An 18128-nucleotide genomic window follows, 5' to 3' on the forward strand; every position below is an offset into this window, starting at 1 on the left:
GGGGGAGTTAACAGGGCCGGTCTTAGCAAGTGCGGGGCCCTGTGCAGACCAATTTGGTGGGGCCCCACCCTAGCCCTGCCCCCACCCTAGCTCCACCCCGGGGTCTCGGGAGCTGACGGCGGGCTCAGCGGGCCCAAGCCGTGGTGGCGGGTGCGGAGCGGCCGAGCCGCGGGATCATCATGAATGATGCGGATGGTCGTCTGAGGCGAGCGGAGGTCAGAGCGGAGGCAGAGTTGAGGCGCACAGCCCTGGGAGTTAATGTATACCAGGAGTAACAGCAAAGCCTGGCTGACTGATTTAAAAATGTTCATCTCAGCTCCCAAATAACTGAGACAAGCAGTTTGAAACATGGTAAATCAAATTAATGCACATTGCAACTGGTTTTCCCATCTTATATTGAGGGGGGAAGTTATCAAGGTGTGGTAAAAAGGCAAGTTTGTAGCTCACTTTGATTTCCCATGGGAATCATGAACCTGCAGTATCTCAGTACTGCTGGCTGCTAACTCCCACATAGTAAGTGAATAATGCTGCATGAAAGTCAACTCACAAGCAGTGCTATTCCAGTGGCCCAGGAACATCAGGCCTCAAAGTTGTGGCCCATTGTTTCTGGCTGCATCTTAAAGGAATAAAAGCAACCCGACACGACTCGTGTTTCGGCCGTAAAGGCCTGCGTCAGGGGTCTATTGATTTCCAATATAGAAAAAAACCTTTGCAGATCAAACTGACAAACGGTTAACTTCTTGCTAACTGAGAAATCATGTACAGAGTGCTACTGCATAAATTTCTCTGTCCCACCTGGTATACCGAAGTGGATAACCGAAAGACCTTGTTTAAGAAAACACTACTCATGAGAGGACTCTTTTGGATCCACTGTCTGTGTGTTTTGGCTTTCGTTTCTCCTGTGGAGAGATCACCTTCTGTGGGTGTTGGTCAAGGCCGGTCCTAGGGTTTCTGGCGCCCTCCTGCAGTCTATTAGTCAGCGCCCCTACCCATCCAGGAGTGGGATCACTATGGCTCCGCCCCTACAGTAGTCACACCCCTTTTACTAGCCATTGATGGACAAGGATGGATATGGATGGGAGGGCATCATTGAAAATATTACACCTGTCTTCCCTTCCCTCCCCTCCATCTATGTCCAACAATTCTCTCCCTGCCCTCCCCTCCATCCACCCATGTCCAGCAACTCCCCTGCCCTGCATCCATCTATCCATCCATATCCAGAAATTCTCCTCTCCCCAGCTGCCCCCCTCCATCCATCTATCCATCCATATCCAGCAATTCTCCTCCCTCCCCTCCCCTCCATGTCCAGCAATTTCTCGTCTCTGCCTGGGTCCTGCCCTCCCATCCATATCCATCCTTGTCCATCAATGCTCCTCTCTCCCCTTCCCTCCATCCATCCATCCATATCCAGCAATTCTCCTCCCTCCCCTCCCCTCCATGTCTAGCAATTTCTCCTGTCTCCCTGGGCCCTGCCCTCCCATCCACGTCCATCGATCAATGCTCCTCTCTCCCCTGCCCTCCAACTCCCATGTCCACCTGCCCGCCCTCTTCTCAGGTTTAAATCTTGTGTTTAAATTCACCTCTGACATCGCAGCAGCTGCGCAGCATCAGTGAAAGCGCTGCTGCCGATGTCTCCCAGCCTTCCCTTTGCTCGTTCGTTCCCTCAGTGTCCCGCCTTCTTCTGACTTCATTTCCTTGCGAGGGCGGGACACTGAGAAGGGAACGAACGAGCGAAGGGAAAGCTAGAGACGTATGGCAGCAGCGCTTTCACTGATGCTGTGCAGCTGCTGCGACATCGGAGGTAAATTTAAATACAAGATTTAAATGCCCTAGGGCGGCGCGGGTACCGGAGCAGGAAACCGAAGGCAGGGCTGCTGTCGGGGTCCGGGAGCTGAGGTAAGCGGCGAGGGTCAACATGGCGTGGCGGCGCCCTCCTGCCATGCTTACCTCGCTTACTGGGTTGGACCGGTCCTGGTGTTGGCTGCATCTTAAAGGAGTCATCGGCGTTATTACCCCCCATCATAACCCCCAATCAAGACCCCCCACTCCTGATTACCATCCCTGTCAACTATCATTATCTCCCCTATCAAGATTCCCAACCCTGATCATCATCCCCACCCTTGATTTATTTTTAATTTATATGATGTTACTAACCCTGATCAAGACCCCCACCCCCCACCCAGATCAGAAACCTCACCCCCAAAGTACCCTTGACACCAGTAGGCCTACTGGCACAAACTTTATAGTCTAGTGGGCTAGTGAGTCCCTGGGCAGTCGTGATCCCAAGTCACTCCTGCCTTTGCTGGCCCCACAAGCCAACATGGTAACCATAACAACAGTCTTGTGATACTACCTCCAGGGGTCATATTTCCTTAAATGAAAGAGCCACAAGACTACCACTAGGGGCACCATATTGGCCGATGGCAACAGAAAGGGCGGAAGGATCCCTCCTGCAAAGGGATCCACTAGACTGCCAGGAATATGCCAAAGGGGCTCACGGGGTCAGGAGGGTCCTTCGAGGGGGTGAGTACTTCTGATCAAGTGTAGGGAGGGCTATCGGTGGTGGAGATGGTGATAAGGGGAGCCTTCTGATCAGGGAGTAGGGGATGGTGATTGGAAGACAGGGGTTTTGATTGGAGGGGTGATGCTGGACGGCAGCTCTGATGGCCCCTTTAAGACGCAGCCTGGGCATTTTGAAGCTCGATGCTCCTGAGCTGGGGTTATTTTACTGGCTGTAATACAACACGCGTTGCGCAACAGTATTCATCGCAAGCCGTGTTGTTGAATTGAAATAGGAATGAGCTGCATTCCACACATTTTTATGCTGTGCACTTCTTTACTATTTAACCCCCCCCCCCCCCACCACACAGTGTCTTAGATAACACTGCTTAGTGCCATTTTACATCACAGTAACAGGAAAATAACCCAGGTAAATGCCGAACTGCAGCTTGATAACTCCCCCCCACCCTCCCCGAGTGTATGCACTGTTTTAGCAAGTAAGTGAAAGACAATATATTCATTTTTAGGGATGTGTATTTGTTAGTGTGCATTCAGGGGTCCTTTTACTAAGCTGCAGGGAAAAGGGGCCTGCGGTAGTGGCTGGGGGGGGGGGCGTATTTCCCACCCACCAGGGCCCTTTTTTACCGCAGTGGGTAAAGAGCCCAAAAGAAATGGCTGTGTGATAAGATAGCCCTAACTGCGTGGCGATGAGGTGGGGAGCACCCATTGAGGTGGCGGTGAGGGCTCCCACAATAACCCCGGCAGTAACAGGTCAGCACACCATGATGCCCAATTACCGCCGGATTAGCACCACAATAAGGGAAAACAATTCCCCGGAGTGCCGGAAATGGTGCGCACTCCAGCTGGAACTACTGCCGGTGTCCATGTCGGGCCGGCAGGTACTTCCATTTTAGTGTGAGGTAAAAGACGCTCCCCTCAATTCATTACGACTACTTAAAAATTTAGGGGTTGATTATTCAAAGCAATTTAACCAGCCGGAAATGGCTTGTGGCCAGTTAAATTGCTTGTTGGGGACAATCCACTGGTATTCAGCTGCACATAACTGGTTAGTGGCGACTGAATATCACCACAGACCGTTAACTGAAAACCGGCTATTTTGTGAGCAGTTTATGGCTGGAGCTGGCACTTAAGGGGTTAAGTGCCAATATTCAATACTTAACTGCCTAAGGGGGTCTTTTACTAAGGTGCCCTGTAGTTTCTAGCTTGCACTAAAAATCAGCTGGCGCTAAATGCTGAGACACCCATGCCGGCTCATTTTCGAAAGAGAAGGGCGGCCATCTTCCGACACAAATTGGGAGATGGCTGCCCATCTCTCAAGGCCGGCAAAATCGGCATAATCGAAAGCCGATTTTCGCCGGCCTCAACAGCAGTCCGTCGCAGGGGCGGCTAAAATGAAAGGGGGTGTGTTGGAGGTGTAGCAAAGGCGGGATGGGGTGTGCTTAACACATGGCCGACCTTGGCTGATAATGGAAAAAAACGGCCGGCTCTGACGAACATTTGGCCGACTTTACTTGGTCCATTTATTTTTAGGACCAACTCTCAAAAAGGTGCCCCAAAATGACCAGATGACCACCGGAGGGAATTGGGGATGACCTCCCCGTACTCCCCCAGTGGTCACCAACCTCCTCCCACCTTACAAAAAAAAATTTAAACATTTTTTGCCAGCCTCAAATGTCATACCCAGCTCCCTGACAGCAGTATGCAGGTCCCTGGAGCAGTTTTAGGGGGTGCTGCACTGCACTTCAGGCAGGCGGACCCAGGCCCCCCCCCCCCACCTGTTACACTTGTGGTGGTAAATGGGATCCACCCAAAACCCACTGTACCCACATCTAGGTGCCCCCTTCACCCCTTAGATCTATGGTAGTGGTGTACAGTTGTGGGGAGTGGGTTTTGGGGGGATTTGGGGGGGCTCAGCAACCAAGGGAAGGGAGCTATGAACTTGGGGGCAATTTAGAAAGTCCACTGCAGTGCCCCCTAGGGTGCCCGGTTGGTGTCCTGGCATGTCAGGGGGGTCAGTGCACTACAAATGCTGGCCCCTCCCCTGGCCAAATGCCTTGGATTTGGCCGGGTTTGAGATGGCCGACTTCGGTTTCCATTATCGGCAAAAACCGAGGCCGCCCATCTCAAACCCGGCCAAATCCCAACCATATTATCGAAACAAAAGATGGCCGCCCATCTTTTTCGATAATAAGGTTCGGGACCGCTCTTTGCGGTGCCAGCCGTAAAGATGGCCGCCCATGTAGATGGCCGGCGCCATTCGATTATGCCCCTCATGGTGTCTCAGCATTTACCACCAGCTGATTTTTAGCATGAGCTAAAAACACTAGTGCACCTTAGTAAAAGACTCCCTAACCTTAGCGGTCAAATCAGGCCACATAAAAGTCAGTCCTTTTATGGGGTGTCGCTTATGCGGTTAAGTACTGAATATTGCACAAAAACACATAAGAGATAGCCGGCTGCATAAACCTGGATATTTAATGCCAGTACCCGGGACTTGGCCCGGCATTGACTATCTGGGAATAATGGCGGCAGGTAAAAAAAAAACACTTACCGCCACCGCCTGAATATCGACCCCCTTAGGGTACGGTAAATTAATTTAACATGCATTAACTTGCAAATTAATGTGTGGGACTAGTACATGTCAAAACTTGCTACAAAATTCCTATGAAAACAATGAACCTAAAAGACTCCAACCCCCCCCCACCCCCCCCCCCCCCCCCCCCCCAATTCTGGAAACATTTGGTAAAAATGAAAACAAACCACTTTTTTTTTTTTTGCCTGCGCACATCCCTATCAGTTTCCATCTGAATCTGTTCAGTCCTCTGCACATCCAGATCAGGGGTGTAGCCAGACACCCAATTTTTGGGTGGGCCTGGGCCCAAGATGGGTGGGCAGACGAACCTCGCCCCGTCCCACAGGTGATTTGGTCTCTCCTTCTCTCGCCTGTATGCCATATGGTCTCTCAAACATCCCCCCTCTCCCGTACACCTTTTAAATATCAGACTTTCACCAGCAGCGAGCAGCAACTAATACACACTGCTCATGTTGACCCCACACCCTTCCCTCTGATGCAACTTCTGTTTCCGCCTACACAGAAATACATCAGAGGGAAGGCTGTGAGGCCGGTGCAAGCAGTATGTATGTCACTGCTCACTGCAGGCGAAGATCTGCTACTTACAAGGTATGCAGGAGGGACACTTGTTGGGAGTTTTCGGCTGGTGGGGCTTGGGAATCCCTGCCAGCCACATTATAGATGTGTTGCTACTGGGTGGGCCTGAACCCAAAGTGGGTGGGCCTGGGCCCACCCAAGCCCACCCTTGGCTACGCCACTGATCCAGATTATACCTGCTTGTTTGCAGGTTTGCAAGATGTACTAGGTTTGCCACGTGAGTATCTGTTCTGAGCCATGTCTAGCCACGGTTTATCCTCTATTCATGCTGCAGGGTGCGAAATTCCTGGGTGCCAGACTGCCTATGGCAATCTAGAATTCTCCAGGGCAGGCATGCAAAATCTTCACCCTCCCTCTGGGACAGGTAATTACACACAATATTTTATTAAGTTATGCTTGCTTTCCTGACTCTTAGATTTTACTTCTTCAAAGTACTTTGTAGCTCTTGGTACTGCTATTCCCAAATGGAGAGAAATAAAATTATATTTAAAAAAAATCAATCTATTTTAATTAGCAGTGCTTAACTGCATTTTCAAATGTTTGTTCTGTAGTCTATAATATTACTAATGAAAGTATTTATAGCACTGCATCCGTAACTGATGTAGGTGTAATGTTAAATGTTTGCAAATCCAACTACCATGTCTTTATATGCAGACAGATGAGATTTATCAAAAATATTCCTCCAGGTTTTTCCTTAATATGTGAATCTTTGCAAATACCAGAATAATTTCATTGGCAAAACTGCACAACAGCAAAACCTTTTTATAAGAATATTTTATTGAATACGCCTGTAGAAAAGCATATTGAAATGAGAATTTTCCTAGTCATCTTTATGCTACAGAATGCTTTAAGAACAAGCAAGTGGAGTTCAAACTGTAATTCATCCTTTGAATGTGACTTTCGTTGCTTCTTGTTGATATGATAGCGAGGAAAACATGACTGTCGACAACCACTATAGTTGAGGATATATCCTCTCTTTTGCATTCCAATATGAGGAAGCACAGAAATGAAGGAGTAGTGTGATCAACAGGACACGTCAAAAAAAAAAACAAGCAGATGAAAAATAAGTAGTAAAAATGTCCTTTAATAGTGCAAAATAAGACTCAACACGGCACCGTGTTTCAGCAAGAAACGCCTGCCTCAGGAGTCTGTATACGGTAAATGCCAGTGGGTGGACCTGAACCAAATCAAGCGATGTTTTTGTGGACACGATTCTCCTTTCAGTTTTGCTTGTGCTTTTTATCAACATATCCTGCATATCTACCAATCCTTAGTCTTTCTAGAGGCTTGATTTGGTTCAGTTCCACCCACTGGCGTTTACCTGAGGCAGGCATTTCTCGCCGAAACACGAATCCATGTCGAGTCTTATTTTCCCACTATTAAAGGATATTTTTACTACTTATTCTTGTCTCCTTGGGGGGGGGGGGGGGGGGGTTTGAAGTGTCATGTTGATCACACTACTCCTCTGTTTCTGTGCTTCCCCTCATAGCGGATCCAGTTCTCCACTTTTGTGGTTGCTTTTGATTCCAATATGAGGAACATGTTCTCCTGCAGTCGCCCAGATGTGGCTGAAACAAAAAATTCTGACAAAATCTTCCCCATTGATCTGTATTGTTCTGCAACACCTTTTATTAGCTTGTTCTACAGTACTGGAAATGCTTGATCAAGAAGTGAATCAAAATTTTGCCATTCACTCTTTTGCTGATGTGTCCAGATTAATGAAACTGGTAGCAACAGGAGACTGTGGAGACCTTTTACTAAAGTGGAGGAGTAGCCTAGTGGTGAAGTGGAGGAGTAGCCTGGTCGTTAAAGCACCAGTCTTGACATCCAGAGGGGCCCAATTCATATCCCACTACTGCTCCTTGTGATCTTTGGCAAGTCACTTAACCCTCCATTGCCTCAGGTACAAAATTAGATTGCAAGCCCTCCAGGGACAGGGAAATACCCAGTATACTGCTTTTACCACATTCTCTGACAACACATTCCAGAGTTTACATACATATTGAGTGAAGAAATATTTTCTCCAATTTATTTTAAATTTACTACTTTGTAGCTTCATTGCGTGCCCCTAGTCCTAGTATTTTTGGAAAGGGTAAACAATACATTTAAATATTTCAAGGGCATTAATGTACAGGAAGTGAGCCTTTTTCAACTGAAGGAAAGCTCTGGAATGAGGGGGTGTACGATGAAGTTAAGAGGGAATAGGCTTAGGAGTAATCTATGAAAGTATTATTTCACTGAACGAGTGGTGGAAGCGTGGAATGGCCTCCCGGTGGAGGTTGTGGAGTCGAGGACTATGTCAGAATTTAAAAAGCCATGGGATAAGCATGTGGGATCGCTTAGGAAAAGGAAGAGTTAGGGGTTACAGAGGATGGGCAGACTGGATGGGCCAGTTGGCCTTTATCTGTCGTCATGTTTCTATGTTTCAGCAATTCACTTTCACCCATTCCATTCCACTCAGTAGTTTATAGACCTCTATCATATCTCCCCCCTCAGCTGTCTCTTCTCCAAGCTGAAACGTTCTAGCTGCTCTAGCCTTTCTTCTGTATAGAAGTCGTTTCATCCTCTTTATCATTTTAGTCGCCCTTCTCTGTACCTTTCCTAATTCCGCAATATCTTTCTTGAGATGCGGTGATCAAAATTGTACACAGTATTTGAGGTGCGGTCTCACCATGGAGCGATACAAAGGCATTATAACGTCCTCAGTTTTGTTTCCTGCTCTATTACTAATAATTCCTGACATTCTCTTTGCTTTCTTAACCGCCACTGCACACTGAGCAGAGGGTTTCAATGTATCATCAACGACGACAGCTAAATCCTTTTCCTGGGTGGTGACTCCTAATGTGGAACCTTGCATCACATAGCTGTAGTTTATTAAGGGGCCCTTTTACTAAGGTGCGGTGGGAAATGGGCTGTGATAGTGTAGGTGCATGTTTTGGGGGCGTACAGATCCATTTTCAGCGCGTCTGTAAAAAAAAGGCCTTTTTTTTATTTTTGCCAAAAATGGATGTGCGGCAAAATAAAAATTAGCACGCATCCATTTTGGATCTGAGACCTTACCGCCAACCATTGACTTAGCGGTAAGGTCTCACACGGTAACCGTGCGGTAATCATCTACTTGCATCATGCATAGCGAACGAGCGTCATAAATGAAATTACTGCTAGGGCCACATGGTAGCCGATCAGTAACTCAAAATTGACATGCGTTGGGCACACGTAGGCACCTCTGCAGCTTAGTAAAAGGGCCCCTTATTTATTTATTGATTGATTGATTGATTGAGATGTATTAACCGCCTTTATGAAGAGATTAACCCAAGGCAGTGCACAACAGGTACAGTTTAACATAAAACTTACAATTTTGTTAAAAGCATAACAATAGAAAAACTAACCAAGAATAAACATAAATACAATAAATGAGATGAACTTGAAAACAGCAAATTGAAACTAAATAATAGAACTACCATAAAACAGTATCAATGGGTTGCAATGGCAAATTAGTGCCAATTAGTGCTTGTTGATGCCAATTATTGGTAGTCATCACCAATTATTTGCCAATCTCATGCCAATTAGTTAATTATGGTACATACATAACTGGCTCTATTCTATAACTACGTGACCTATGGCATGCCTAACGTTGGGTGCTATGTACAGAATTTGAGGGTATCTGTATGCTTTATTGATGTATATTGTTAACTGAGCCTTGAGTTGAATGATTATGCTTTAAGGCTTTTCTAAACTACCTGCAGGAATTCATATACTTGCTGGCAGAAACAGGAGCAGTCATTTTAGAAAACTGTATGTGGATAAAATTATTTATTTATTTATTTATTTATTTATTTAGATTTTGCTCACACCTTTTTCAGTAGTAGCTCAGGGTGAGTTACATTCAGGTACTCTGGATATTTCTCTGTCCCCGGAGGACTCACAATCTAAGTTTGTACCTGAGGCAATGGAGGGTTAAGTGACTTGCCCAAGATCACAAGGAGCAGTAGCGGGACTTGAACCGGCCACCCCTGGATTGCAAGACCGGTGCTCAAATCTGGTAGCTTCCACATGGCGTGGCAATTTTGCAACTTCCAGTGTATGAGGTGCCACCACTACACGTAGCTGCCCATTTTGCAAACCGACACGTGTAAATGCCTCCAAATAAGTAGGAAGGCCTTGAATGAAATTTGATTTAGAAGGCAACTGAAATCATTTTTTAAATCTCTGGCTGAAATTCGCCACTTAGTTTTGGCCGCAACTGAAGCTGAAACTGCCCTGCCTCCAAACCATAGCAGCCTTTGCTCCCTCCTCCCTCTCTGCCCAAACAATAACAGATTCACTCCCTCCTCTCTCTCTCTCTCTCTTTCTCCATTCCTTCTCCCACCCCCACCCCCGACAAAAGGCCTTCCCCCTCCTCTCCCCAGACCCACCCATAAGCTCCTCCCCCTCTAGCCTCCCTTAGTCTCTGTGGTCTTGTGGCTAGTCAGGGCAGGAGCAATCCCCAGTTGCTCCTGCCCATGCCAGATCCAATCTAAAAATGGCTGCTGCAACCTCCAGCAGATAGGACTGATGTTTATACAGTCCTACTTGCCCCTTTACTTTTCCAGGCACCAGCACTTTCACCAGAAGTAACCCAAGATAAAGGAGGTGATAGTGCCGTTGTATAAGTCTCTGGTGAGGCCTCATTTGGAGTACTGCGTGCAGTTCTGGAGACCGCACCTATGGAAAGATATAAACAGGATGGAGTTGGTCCAGAGGGCGGCTACGAAATTAGTAAGCGGTCTTGAATGCAAAAATTATAGGGACAGGCTTATGAACCTCAATATGTATACGCTGGAAGAGAGGAGGGAGAGAGGAGGCATGATAGAAACATTTAAATATCTCAAGGGCATTTATGTACAGGAAGAGAGCCTTTTTCAAATGAAGGAGAGCTCTGGAATGAGGGGGCATATGACAAAGTTAAGAGGGAATAGGCTTAGGAGTAACCTAAGGAAGTATTATTTCACAGAAAGGGTGGTGGAGGTGGTGGAGTCAAGGACTGTTCCAGAATTGAAAAAGGCATGGGATAAGCATGTGGGATCGCTTAGAAACAGGTAGAATTGGAGGTTACAGAGGATGGGCAGACTGGATGGGTCATATGGCCTTATCTGCTGTCATGTTTCTATGTTTCTATTCAGCGGCACTCACTGAGTACCACTGAATATTAGCAGTTAAGCCAGTCAGCAAAATTTAATCGGACAGGACCTTCTCTTGCCCAGTCAACCAATAAAGACATAGTGGCATTCAATCTCTATTCCATTTGGCCTTGATAAAACAGGCATAAAATAGACACATTTTTGCAACTTTTTTTTTTATAAACATCCTGATATAAAATTATCTTGTATGTTAATACTTTTTGTAGCTTAATTTTGGTATCTACTAGGAAAACTACTGGAATATGCTCTCATCCTGACAAGATGAAAACCTGCATCAGAAACGTGCAGCTGCTTTTCTACTAATGAAAGAACCCACCCAGCAACTCCTCTAGGCCAGTTTTGCAGTGACTCTGCTTGCCAAAAATTGTCATCGCATCAGAAGCTACTATTTATGCTCAGACAGGCTCCTTTGGTTGCTGAGCCGTCACAAACGTTTCTAGAGATGACCTCATTTTGGATGCATGGCACACATCAAACTTGTCTGTTTGCCCTGGCTCAGAAAGTGCCTTGTTTGTAGAAACAAAGAGACGAGGTCCACGATAATAAACAGAAGATGACAAACAGAACCTCCTCCTCAGCTATGATGCCAGACTACTCATTCAGCTTTAAAAAAAAAAAAAAAATTGGGGGCTGTTGGCCAAACTAGAAATGATGTTGAATATTTTTATATGGAAGGGATGTGATTTCATTTAAAATGGATGAGGTAATTTTAACTAATTGTGTTTGTATTCATTTTAAAATGAAAGGAAAGGAAGATGAATTCAATTTTTTGTTTTTGCTGATTTCCGTTTTTTTTTTTTTTTTTTTCCAATTTATTTATTAATTTTCAATTTTTAACAAGATTACACTTGTTTTGAAATACAGCAATAATTACATTAACAGAAATTCAATAATTTCCCATATAAGCAATTAAAACTAAAAAGAAATTAATACATATTGTCATAGACATATATTTTAAGCTTCCTTAGACCACATTTAATCCTGAGGCGAACAGAGTTAGGGAAGAAATTTTAAATTGAACTTATATAAAGAAAATAGGTGGTGCAAATATTCCCAAATTGTTTAACTATTAAATTTGTTTAGAATCTAGAAATGATTTTAGACTATCTGGTGAGAAAAAAGTGTATTTGACCTGACCCAACCTAACTAAACATTTACACGGATAGGCAAGAAAAAACATCCCGCCTATTTCCAGTGTTCTTGATTTTAATGCTAGAAAAGCTTTCCTTCTCTGTTGAGTCGATTTTGTAACATCAGGGAAGATTTGTACTTTTATCCCACCAAAACAGGTTTGAAGATTTTTGAAATAAAGTTTCATTATATTGTTCAAGTCCTGTTCGAAAACCAGGGAAACTATCAAGGTGGACCGGTCTGCATTTTCATCCACCGTCTGTTCTAGTATAGCTGAAATATTCTCAATGTCTAAGTTAGAGTGTAATCCATTCTGTTTTTTCCCGTTCTCTCCTTTGGGGCTTGAGATGTAATATATCTTGTTAATAGGCGGCATTGCTTCCAGAGGCATTTTTAAAACTTCATTTAAGTATTTTTTAAGTAAATCATAGGGATTAGTCCCAGGGAGTTTGGGAAAGTTCAATAGTCTCAAGTTTAATCTTCTATTGAAGTTCTCAATTTGATCCAGTTTCCTTCGAATATCAGCATTGTCTTTAACCACACTAACTTTAAACTCTTGAAAAGCGTCTGCTTTATTTTGGAAATCAGTCATTTTTTCAGCAATATCCATTTTTAACTGGTCCACCTTTAAATTCAACTCTTGAAACTTTTTTTTAAATGTACTCACTTCTCCTGAAGTTTGTTGTAATGTCTCGTCCATTTTTCCCAACATTGTCCAAATCATTGTCAGATTTACCTCTCTCGTAGTTCTTAAAGATGTTTCTTGTACTTTCGGCGTCTTCTCCGGCGCTTCCCACCCCTCACAAACAGCTTCACCCAAAACACTTCCGGTAGGGCGTCGCTGTTCATCGGGCCTCGTCGTAGACGCCGGGCATGGAGGTCTCACAGTTGCAGGTGGTGAAAGGGATATTTCCTCTCCTAGCAGGGCCTCCGCTTCCCCAGAGGACCCCGCTATAGGATCCGTATCTCCTATTGTTCGGGAAATAGGCGCGAAATAGCGCTCGAGACCAGACTGAGGTACCGTGGGAGTAGAGGTAGGTGGGGGAACTACCTTCATTGTCCCCTTTCTTTTAGTATGTGGCATTCTTCCTCGAGGAAATAATTTTTTTTACCAAGTCGGGTTCAGAGCTGCTGTTCCATACAACCTATTGCGCCGCCATCTTAGGTCCGCCTCCTGATTTCCGTTTTTTAAAACATTAGGCTTCCACTGCAGCAAAGAAAAAAAAACTCCTCCCTGACCCTTCCCCTGGCTCTTCTTGACCCTTCACCCATCCTCAGGATTCTTCAACAATGGGAGTGATTCTATCAGTCGTGCCCCACTGGTTGCACCATTGGAAATGGCACGGGCAGATTAAAGTTGTCACTATTGCCAATTTCTTCTGTAAAAGAATGAGGTCCATGCAATTTGTAAAACCTAGACTGGTAAGGTAAAAGTGAATGAGGGTTGTTTCTACCCTCTAAGAAAACCTGGGCCCTAGAGGGTTGACAGAAAGACTGATAAAGTGATTGGGGTAAGGTGGCTAAAATGTGGAGACAGCAGAAAAAGAAAAAAAACTTGCAATGAGACGCTTGAGGACAGGGTGGGTGGAGTAAACCTATCTAAAGTCCATCACCCTATCAGCCCCAGCCAATCTATCCCCAGCAGTTTTTCAGTCTTGGGAAGCCCAATTTTGTATAAGGTGGTCTAGGTCAGAAAAGGGATGTTCACAATTTGCAGTGTGTTTTATAAATGGATTGGCGCACATCCAAAACCCGTGCCTACACTAACGTAAGCCATTTATCAGCGTGCCTTTGTTAAAGGACCCCTAAGGCTACTAGTGATACTCCAAAAACATTCTTTAACTATAACTTAATAAAGGAAACGCACCAATGTAATCCACAAAAAAGAAAAAAAAAATTTGAATGTAAGCCACATTGAACCAAAACCTAATTTCAAATAATTGTGGGATACAAGATCGAATAAATAAATAAATAAATTAACTTTTAAAGTGGACTAACACAGCTACCGCATCCTAAATAAATTCTTTTTTCTACCTTTGCTGTCTGGCCATTTAATTTTTCTAGTTGTGTTGGTCCAAGTCTCTGGTTACTGCTTTCATAAAAGTGTAGGGGAAATGTGGGATACAAATGCAGCAAATAAATAAATAAATATCTTCTTTTAACTCTCTATCCAAAGGTCTCCTGTCCATGTGTCATTTTTTTCTCTTCTTCTTCACCTCTTCCACTATAACCAACTCCAGCACTGATCTGTTCCAGCTCTGTAGGTGCTTGAGCACCTCCGATATTGAGCAAACCGTTTGACTAGGTCCAGGGAGGGGTAATTTCTATTGAGTTTAGGGTCCCCAATCATTTTGAAAAGTTGACTCCTATGTCCCCACCTATCCAGTCGCCTAATTTGTCTCATTCTCCCCAGCCCATAGCTTCTGTGTCTCCCCCCCCCCCCCCTTTTATCCAGTATCGCCCCATCTCTCTTTGTCACTCTCTCTCCCATTCAGTCTTGCCTCATTTCTCTCTCCCACCCCACCTATCCAGTCTTGCCCAATTTCTGTCACTCTCCCCAGCCCATAGACTCTGTCTCTTTCCCCCCCCCCCCCCCCCCCCCCCTCTTTCCCATTTGATTTGTATCCACAAATGAAACCTTTATGATTCTGTCAAAAGCAAAAGGTTGGCAGATTAGTTGACAAATGCATTCTTCCTTCTGTGTGGTCAGCTGGCAAAGTCCACTCAGAACTCTAAAACATTGCTTTCAGTTTAATTTTATTTTGCAATTTACATGAATGTGCTCTGTGATTTTGCTGTCTGAGATGTTGAACTGCTTCTGTATTCTGTGCAGTGCATGTGGAGCAGTGTGCCAAGTAGGTGCAGCATGAACAGCAATCTGATTGACTGATTAACAGGGTAGGAGATGACAGCTTTTAAAGTAATTAAAATTTCTGTTACACTCACTTCAATGATACAAATAAAAGCCATATTCCCCTCAAAATCTCAAACCCATTGAATCTAATGCATAGTCCATCATCAGTGAATTAGTCAATGAGCCATATTCATAAACGCTGGGTCGGGAGATGGGGATAATTGTAGGGAAAAAAAATATCTGTAAGCCACTCACTTATGACGGCACCTCGCAAGGATCAATTAAGTATGAAAATCAGAAATGACAAATAATAGAGTTTTAATTTCAAAATTACAATTAAAACAAAGCCAGTAATTACCTCCCCAAAAGGAAGGAATTATACATTGGCAAGAATAGCTTCCATCAAACAGCTCAATTGTTTAAACTGAGCTTAAGAAATCTGACGTGCAAATATTCTTCTCTGAAAAATTATATTTTGCACTACCGAAGGGTAATATAATAAAGCTTTAGGTTTTTGTTTTTACAAAGAAGATGATGGTTAAGTTTCTTAGACATACTAGTAATCAGTAATTGGAGTTTGGGTTTGAAGCAGAGATAGAAATCCCAATACGCTATAGCTGGACTGAAATAGGGTTGCCAACTACATCCAGATTCGCCCGACAGGGTTGATCCAATCCTGGGCTTACCCCAATGCATGCAGGAACTTGCGGTTCTGATTTCCCCATCGGATTGCCTAAGAAAAGCAAGGCTAAAAGTCCCTACATGCATTGGCGTAAGCCCAGGACTGAACCTAGATGGCAACCCTAAACTGAAATCAGAACTCAGAGTAGGAACCGGAATATGAAATGGAATATGGAGGAGGAGCTTGGGACTTGGAGCTCCTTGGAGCAGGCACTAGGTTCTGAGCTGAAATATGAAGCTGAAGCTGGGACTAGAACTTGGCACAGGAACTGGAGTCGTTTCTTCGTACAGGAACCAGAGCTGAAGTCTGGCACAGAATGGAATCGTGGAACAAAAACGAAAATTTAAGCTTAAAACAACAACCGGAGCCAAAGCTGTGGAGAATGGAACTGGAAGCTGCAACAGGAACTTGGAGCTTGACAGACTAGAACCTGCTTTGGACTCATACTAGGAACAAGTATGGTTAGAGCCAGTGGGACTTCACTGAGAGCAAAACCCAAAGCCAAAGCCTCGGTAGCGAGTAGAACCAGAAGGCACTATAGCTGAAACTTAAGGCAACGATCAGAGCAGAGAGTTCACTTTGTTAGGCAGCTAGGGTAGTCCTGTTGTTGTGAACAACTTCCTGTTTCCAGCACCATCCTTTTAGACTGGGTTTGGCTTATTCAGGTCATGGAGGGTCATAGACATCTTCATCCTTCTTGGTCTCTTGTGACTTGTGTCCCCGCTTGCCTTCAGTTACCTGATTTGCTTAATTATCAAGTTTTTGGACTTGCAAATCCACAGCTGTTGCATACTTAAGCCTATCATGAGTTTCCCTACTTCCCATAGGTGTTGCTATGGGTGGCAAGGCAATTCCGTGCATACACTCCGGAGCTACAGCAGATTTAAATTTTGAACTTGTAGGAAATGCCCAACACTCATTCAACTAGGCTACTCCTCCACTAGTTTAATTTAGGTCAATACAATTCCTCTAGCTCACATCAGGTGAGAGGAGAGTTATCATTGTACATGAATACCAAATGTAATAGAATCAGGAAAACATCCCATAAATCAATGCCTAATTCCTTAATAAAACTCCTATCTAACGCAGTCACTTATCATGGCCCTTAAGAAAATCTTCCAGTTGGAATGAATCCCAAAAAATAAGCTCTTTCCCCTGGCAGATGATAATACATTTGCATGGATACTTAAGAAAAAAAACACAGCTCCCAGAGCAATTACACAAGGCTTCAGGCTTTAAAAAGCCTTATGCCTCTGGAAACATCAGGAAAAACATGAATTTTATCCCCACAAAACTTCTTCTTTCTTTGTAAAATAAGCTTTCAAAACAAGAAATATATCGTTAACGTTATCAAATGTGACCAGGAGAGTGGAACGAGTAGTAATAACATCTTGAGATCCTCCAAAAAGGCTTCCAATTGATCCATCTGCTGATCAACCGCTACTTTCTTCTTAACAGGCAAATAATAGCAGTTATTCAGATTAATAGCATCAGAATTCACCAGACCTAAAATCTCGTTGAGATACTTCCTAAGGAGAATCTGAGGACATAACAGATAAATTGAAGGAAAAAATTTTTAAATGTAAATTGGACATTCTTCATTGATTCCAATCTCGAATGAACAACATTCCATATGCAAATTAAGAGTCCACAGATCTTTCAAAGTAACTTCTTTAGCTGTCTCTACCAATGAGGTCACTACTTGAAAAGGAGTTACTTGAATCCTCGCTGACAATTTCCCAAAGGTCAGACCTGAAGTAGCAACAGCCTTCACTTGCAGAGCCACCAGAGAACAGGGCACCTCTTGGGAATCCCCTGCTAACGAAGGTAAAACTGGAAGGAGAGGAGTTTGATCTGGGGGGGGGGCTGAGTGAAACCTTTATGGGGGATGGTACTTGTACTCCATAAATGCCGTAACAATATGCTTGTCCATCAGACCTGTCAAAACGGGAGTGGAGACCTTTGGCTTCAATAATTCTTCGTACTTCCCCATATCCGAAAGGAATAGCAATTCAAACACAGTACCTGAGCCCCTTGCTGTTCCAAGGGGCTCCATGCCCTTACACCCACACACCACAATGGCTACAGCCTTTAGTAGCACTTCAGAGGCCCCAAGGTGACATCCAGGGGACAGTCCAAATTAGTGCCCACCAGAACTCCACTGACAGCTTCCAATTGCATCTCCTGCTGAGAAAAAGAGTGGGAGAATTCTTCAGATCTTCCAGCATCTAGTAGTAAGCCTCCTCCCACAAAATGACATTTATGTGCATACGTTCTAGGTGCTATTCTATAACATACACACCAAAATTGCTTAGCACAAATAATTCAAGAGGGTGCACAACTGAGTGGAGAGTAGGCACACTCCAGGGAACACTTAGGCACCAACGTGTGGCATACGGTGCATGTAGGCCATTACCGCCCAGTTACCATGTGAGTCTTTACTGCTAGACCAATGGCTGGTTCACAGCCGTTCCTGGCCAGTTAAAGGCTTTTAAATATCGGCTGAACAGGGTTTGAAAATCAGCTTACCTTTTTTATGGGCTTAAAAGTATGCATATATTTTTTTCTGTTTGGCATCCTGCTGACAGTATA

The 18128-nt window shown here is 44.4% G+C and overlaps 1 protein-coding gene across 1 annotated transcript in view; it reads left to right on the plus strand.

The window, feature by feature from the left end:
- The window catches only part of BEGAIN (brain enriched guanylate kinase associated), a 219241-nt gene that overhangs the window by 68237 nt on the left and 132876 nt on the right, over positions 1–18128 (plus strand). The window contains exon 2 of the mRNA XM_030214925.1: positions 5964–6053. Within this exon, the coding sequence (XP_030070785.1) occupies positions 5964–6053 (90 nt within the window). The remainder of the gene's footprint in view (positions 1–5963; positions 6054–18128) is intronic.

This window comes from Microcaecilia unicolor, chromosome 9 (assembly GCF_901765095.1).
Source record: "Microcaecilia unicolor chromosome 9, aMicUni1.1, whole genome shotgun sequence".
NCBI classification, from domain to species: domain Eukaryota; kingdom Metazoa; phylum Chordata; class Amphibia; order Gymnophiona; family Siphonopidae; genus Microcaecilia; species Microcaecilia unicolor.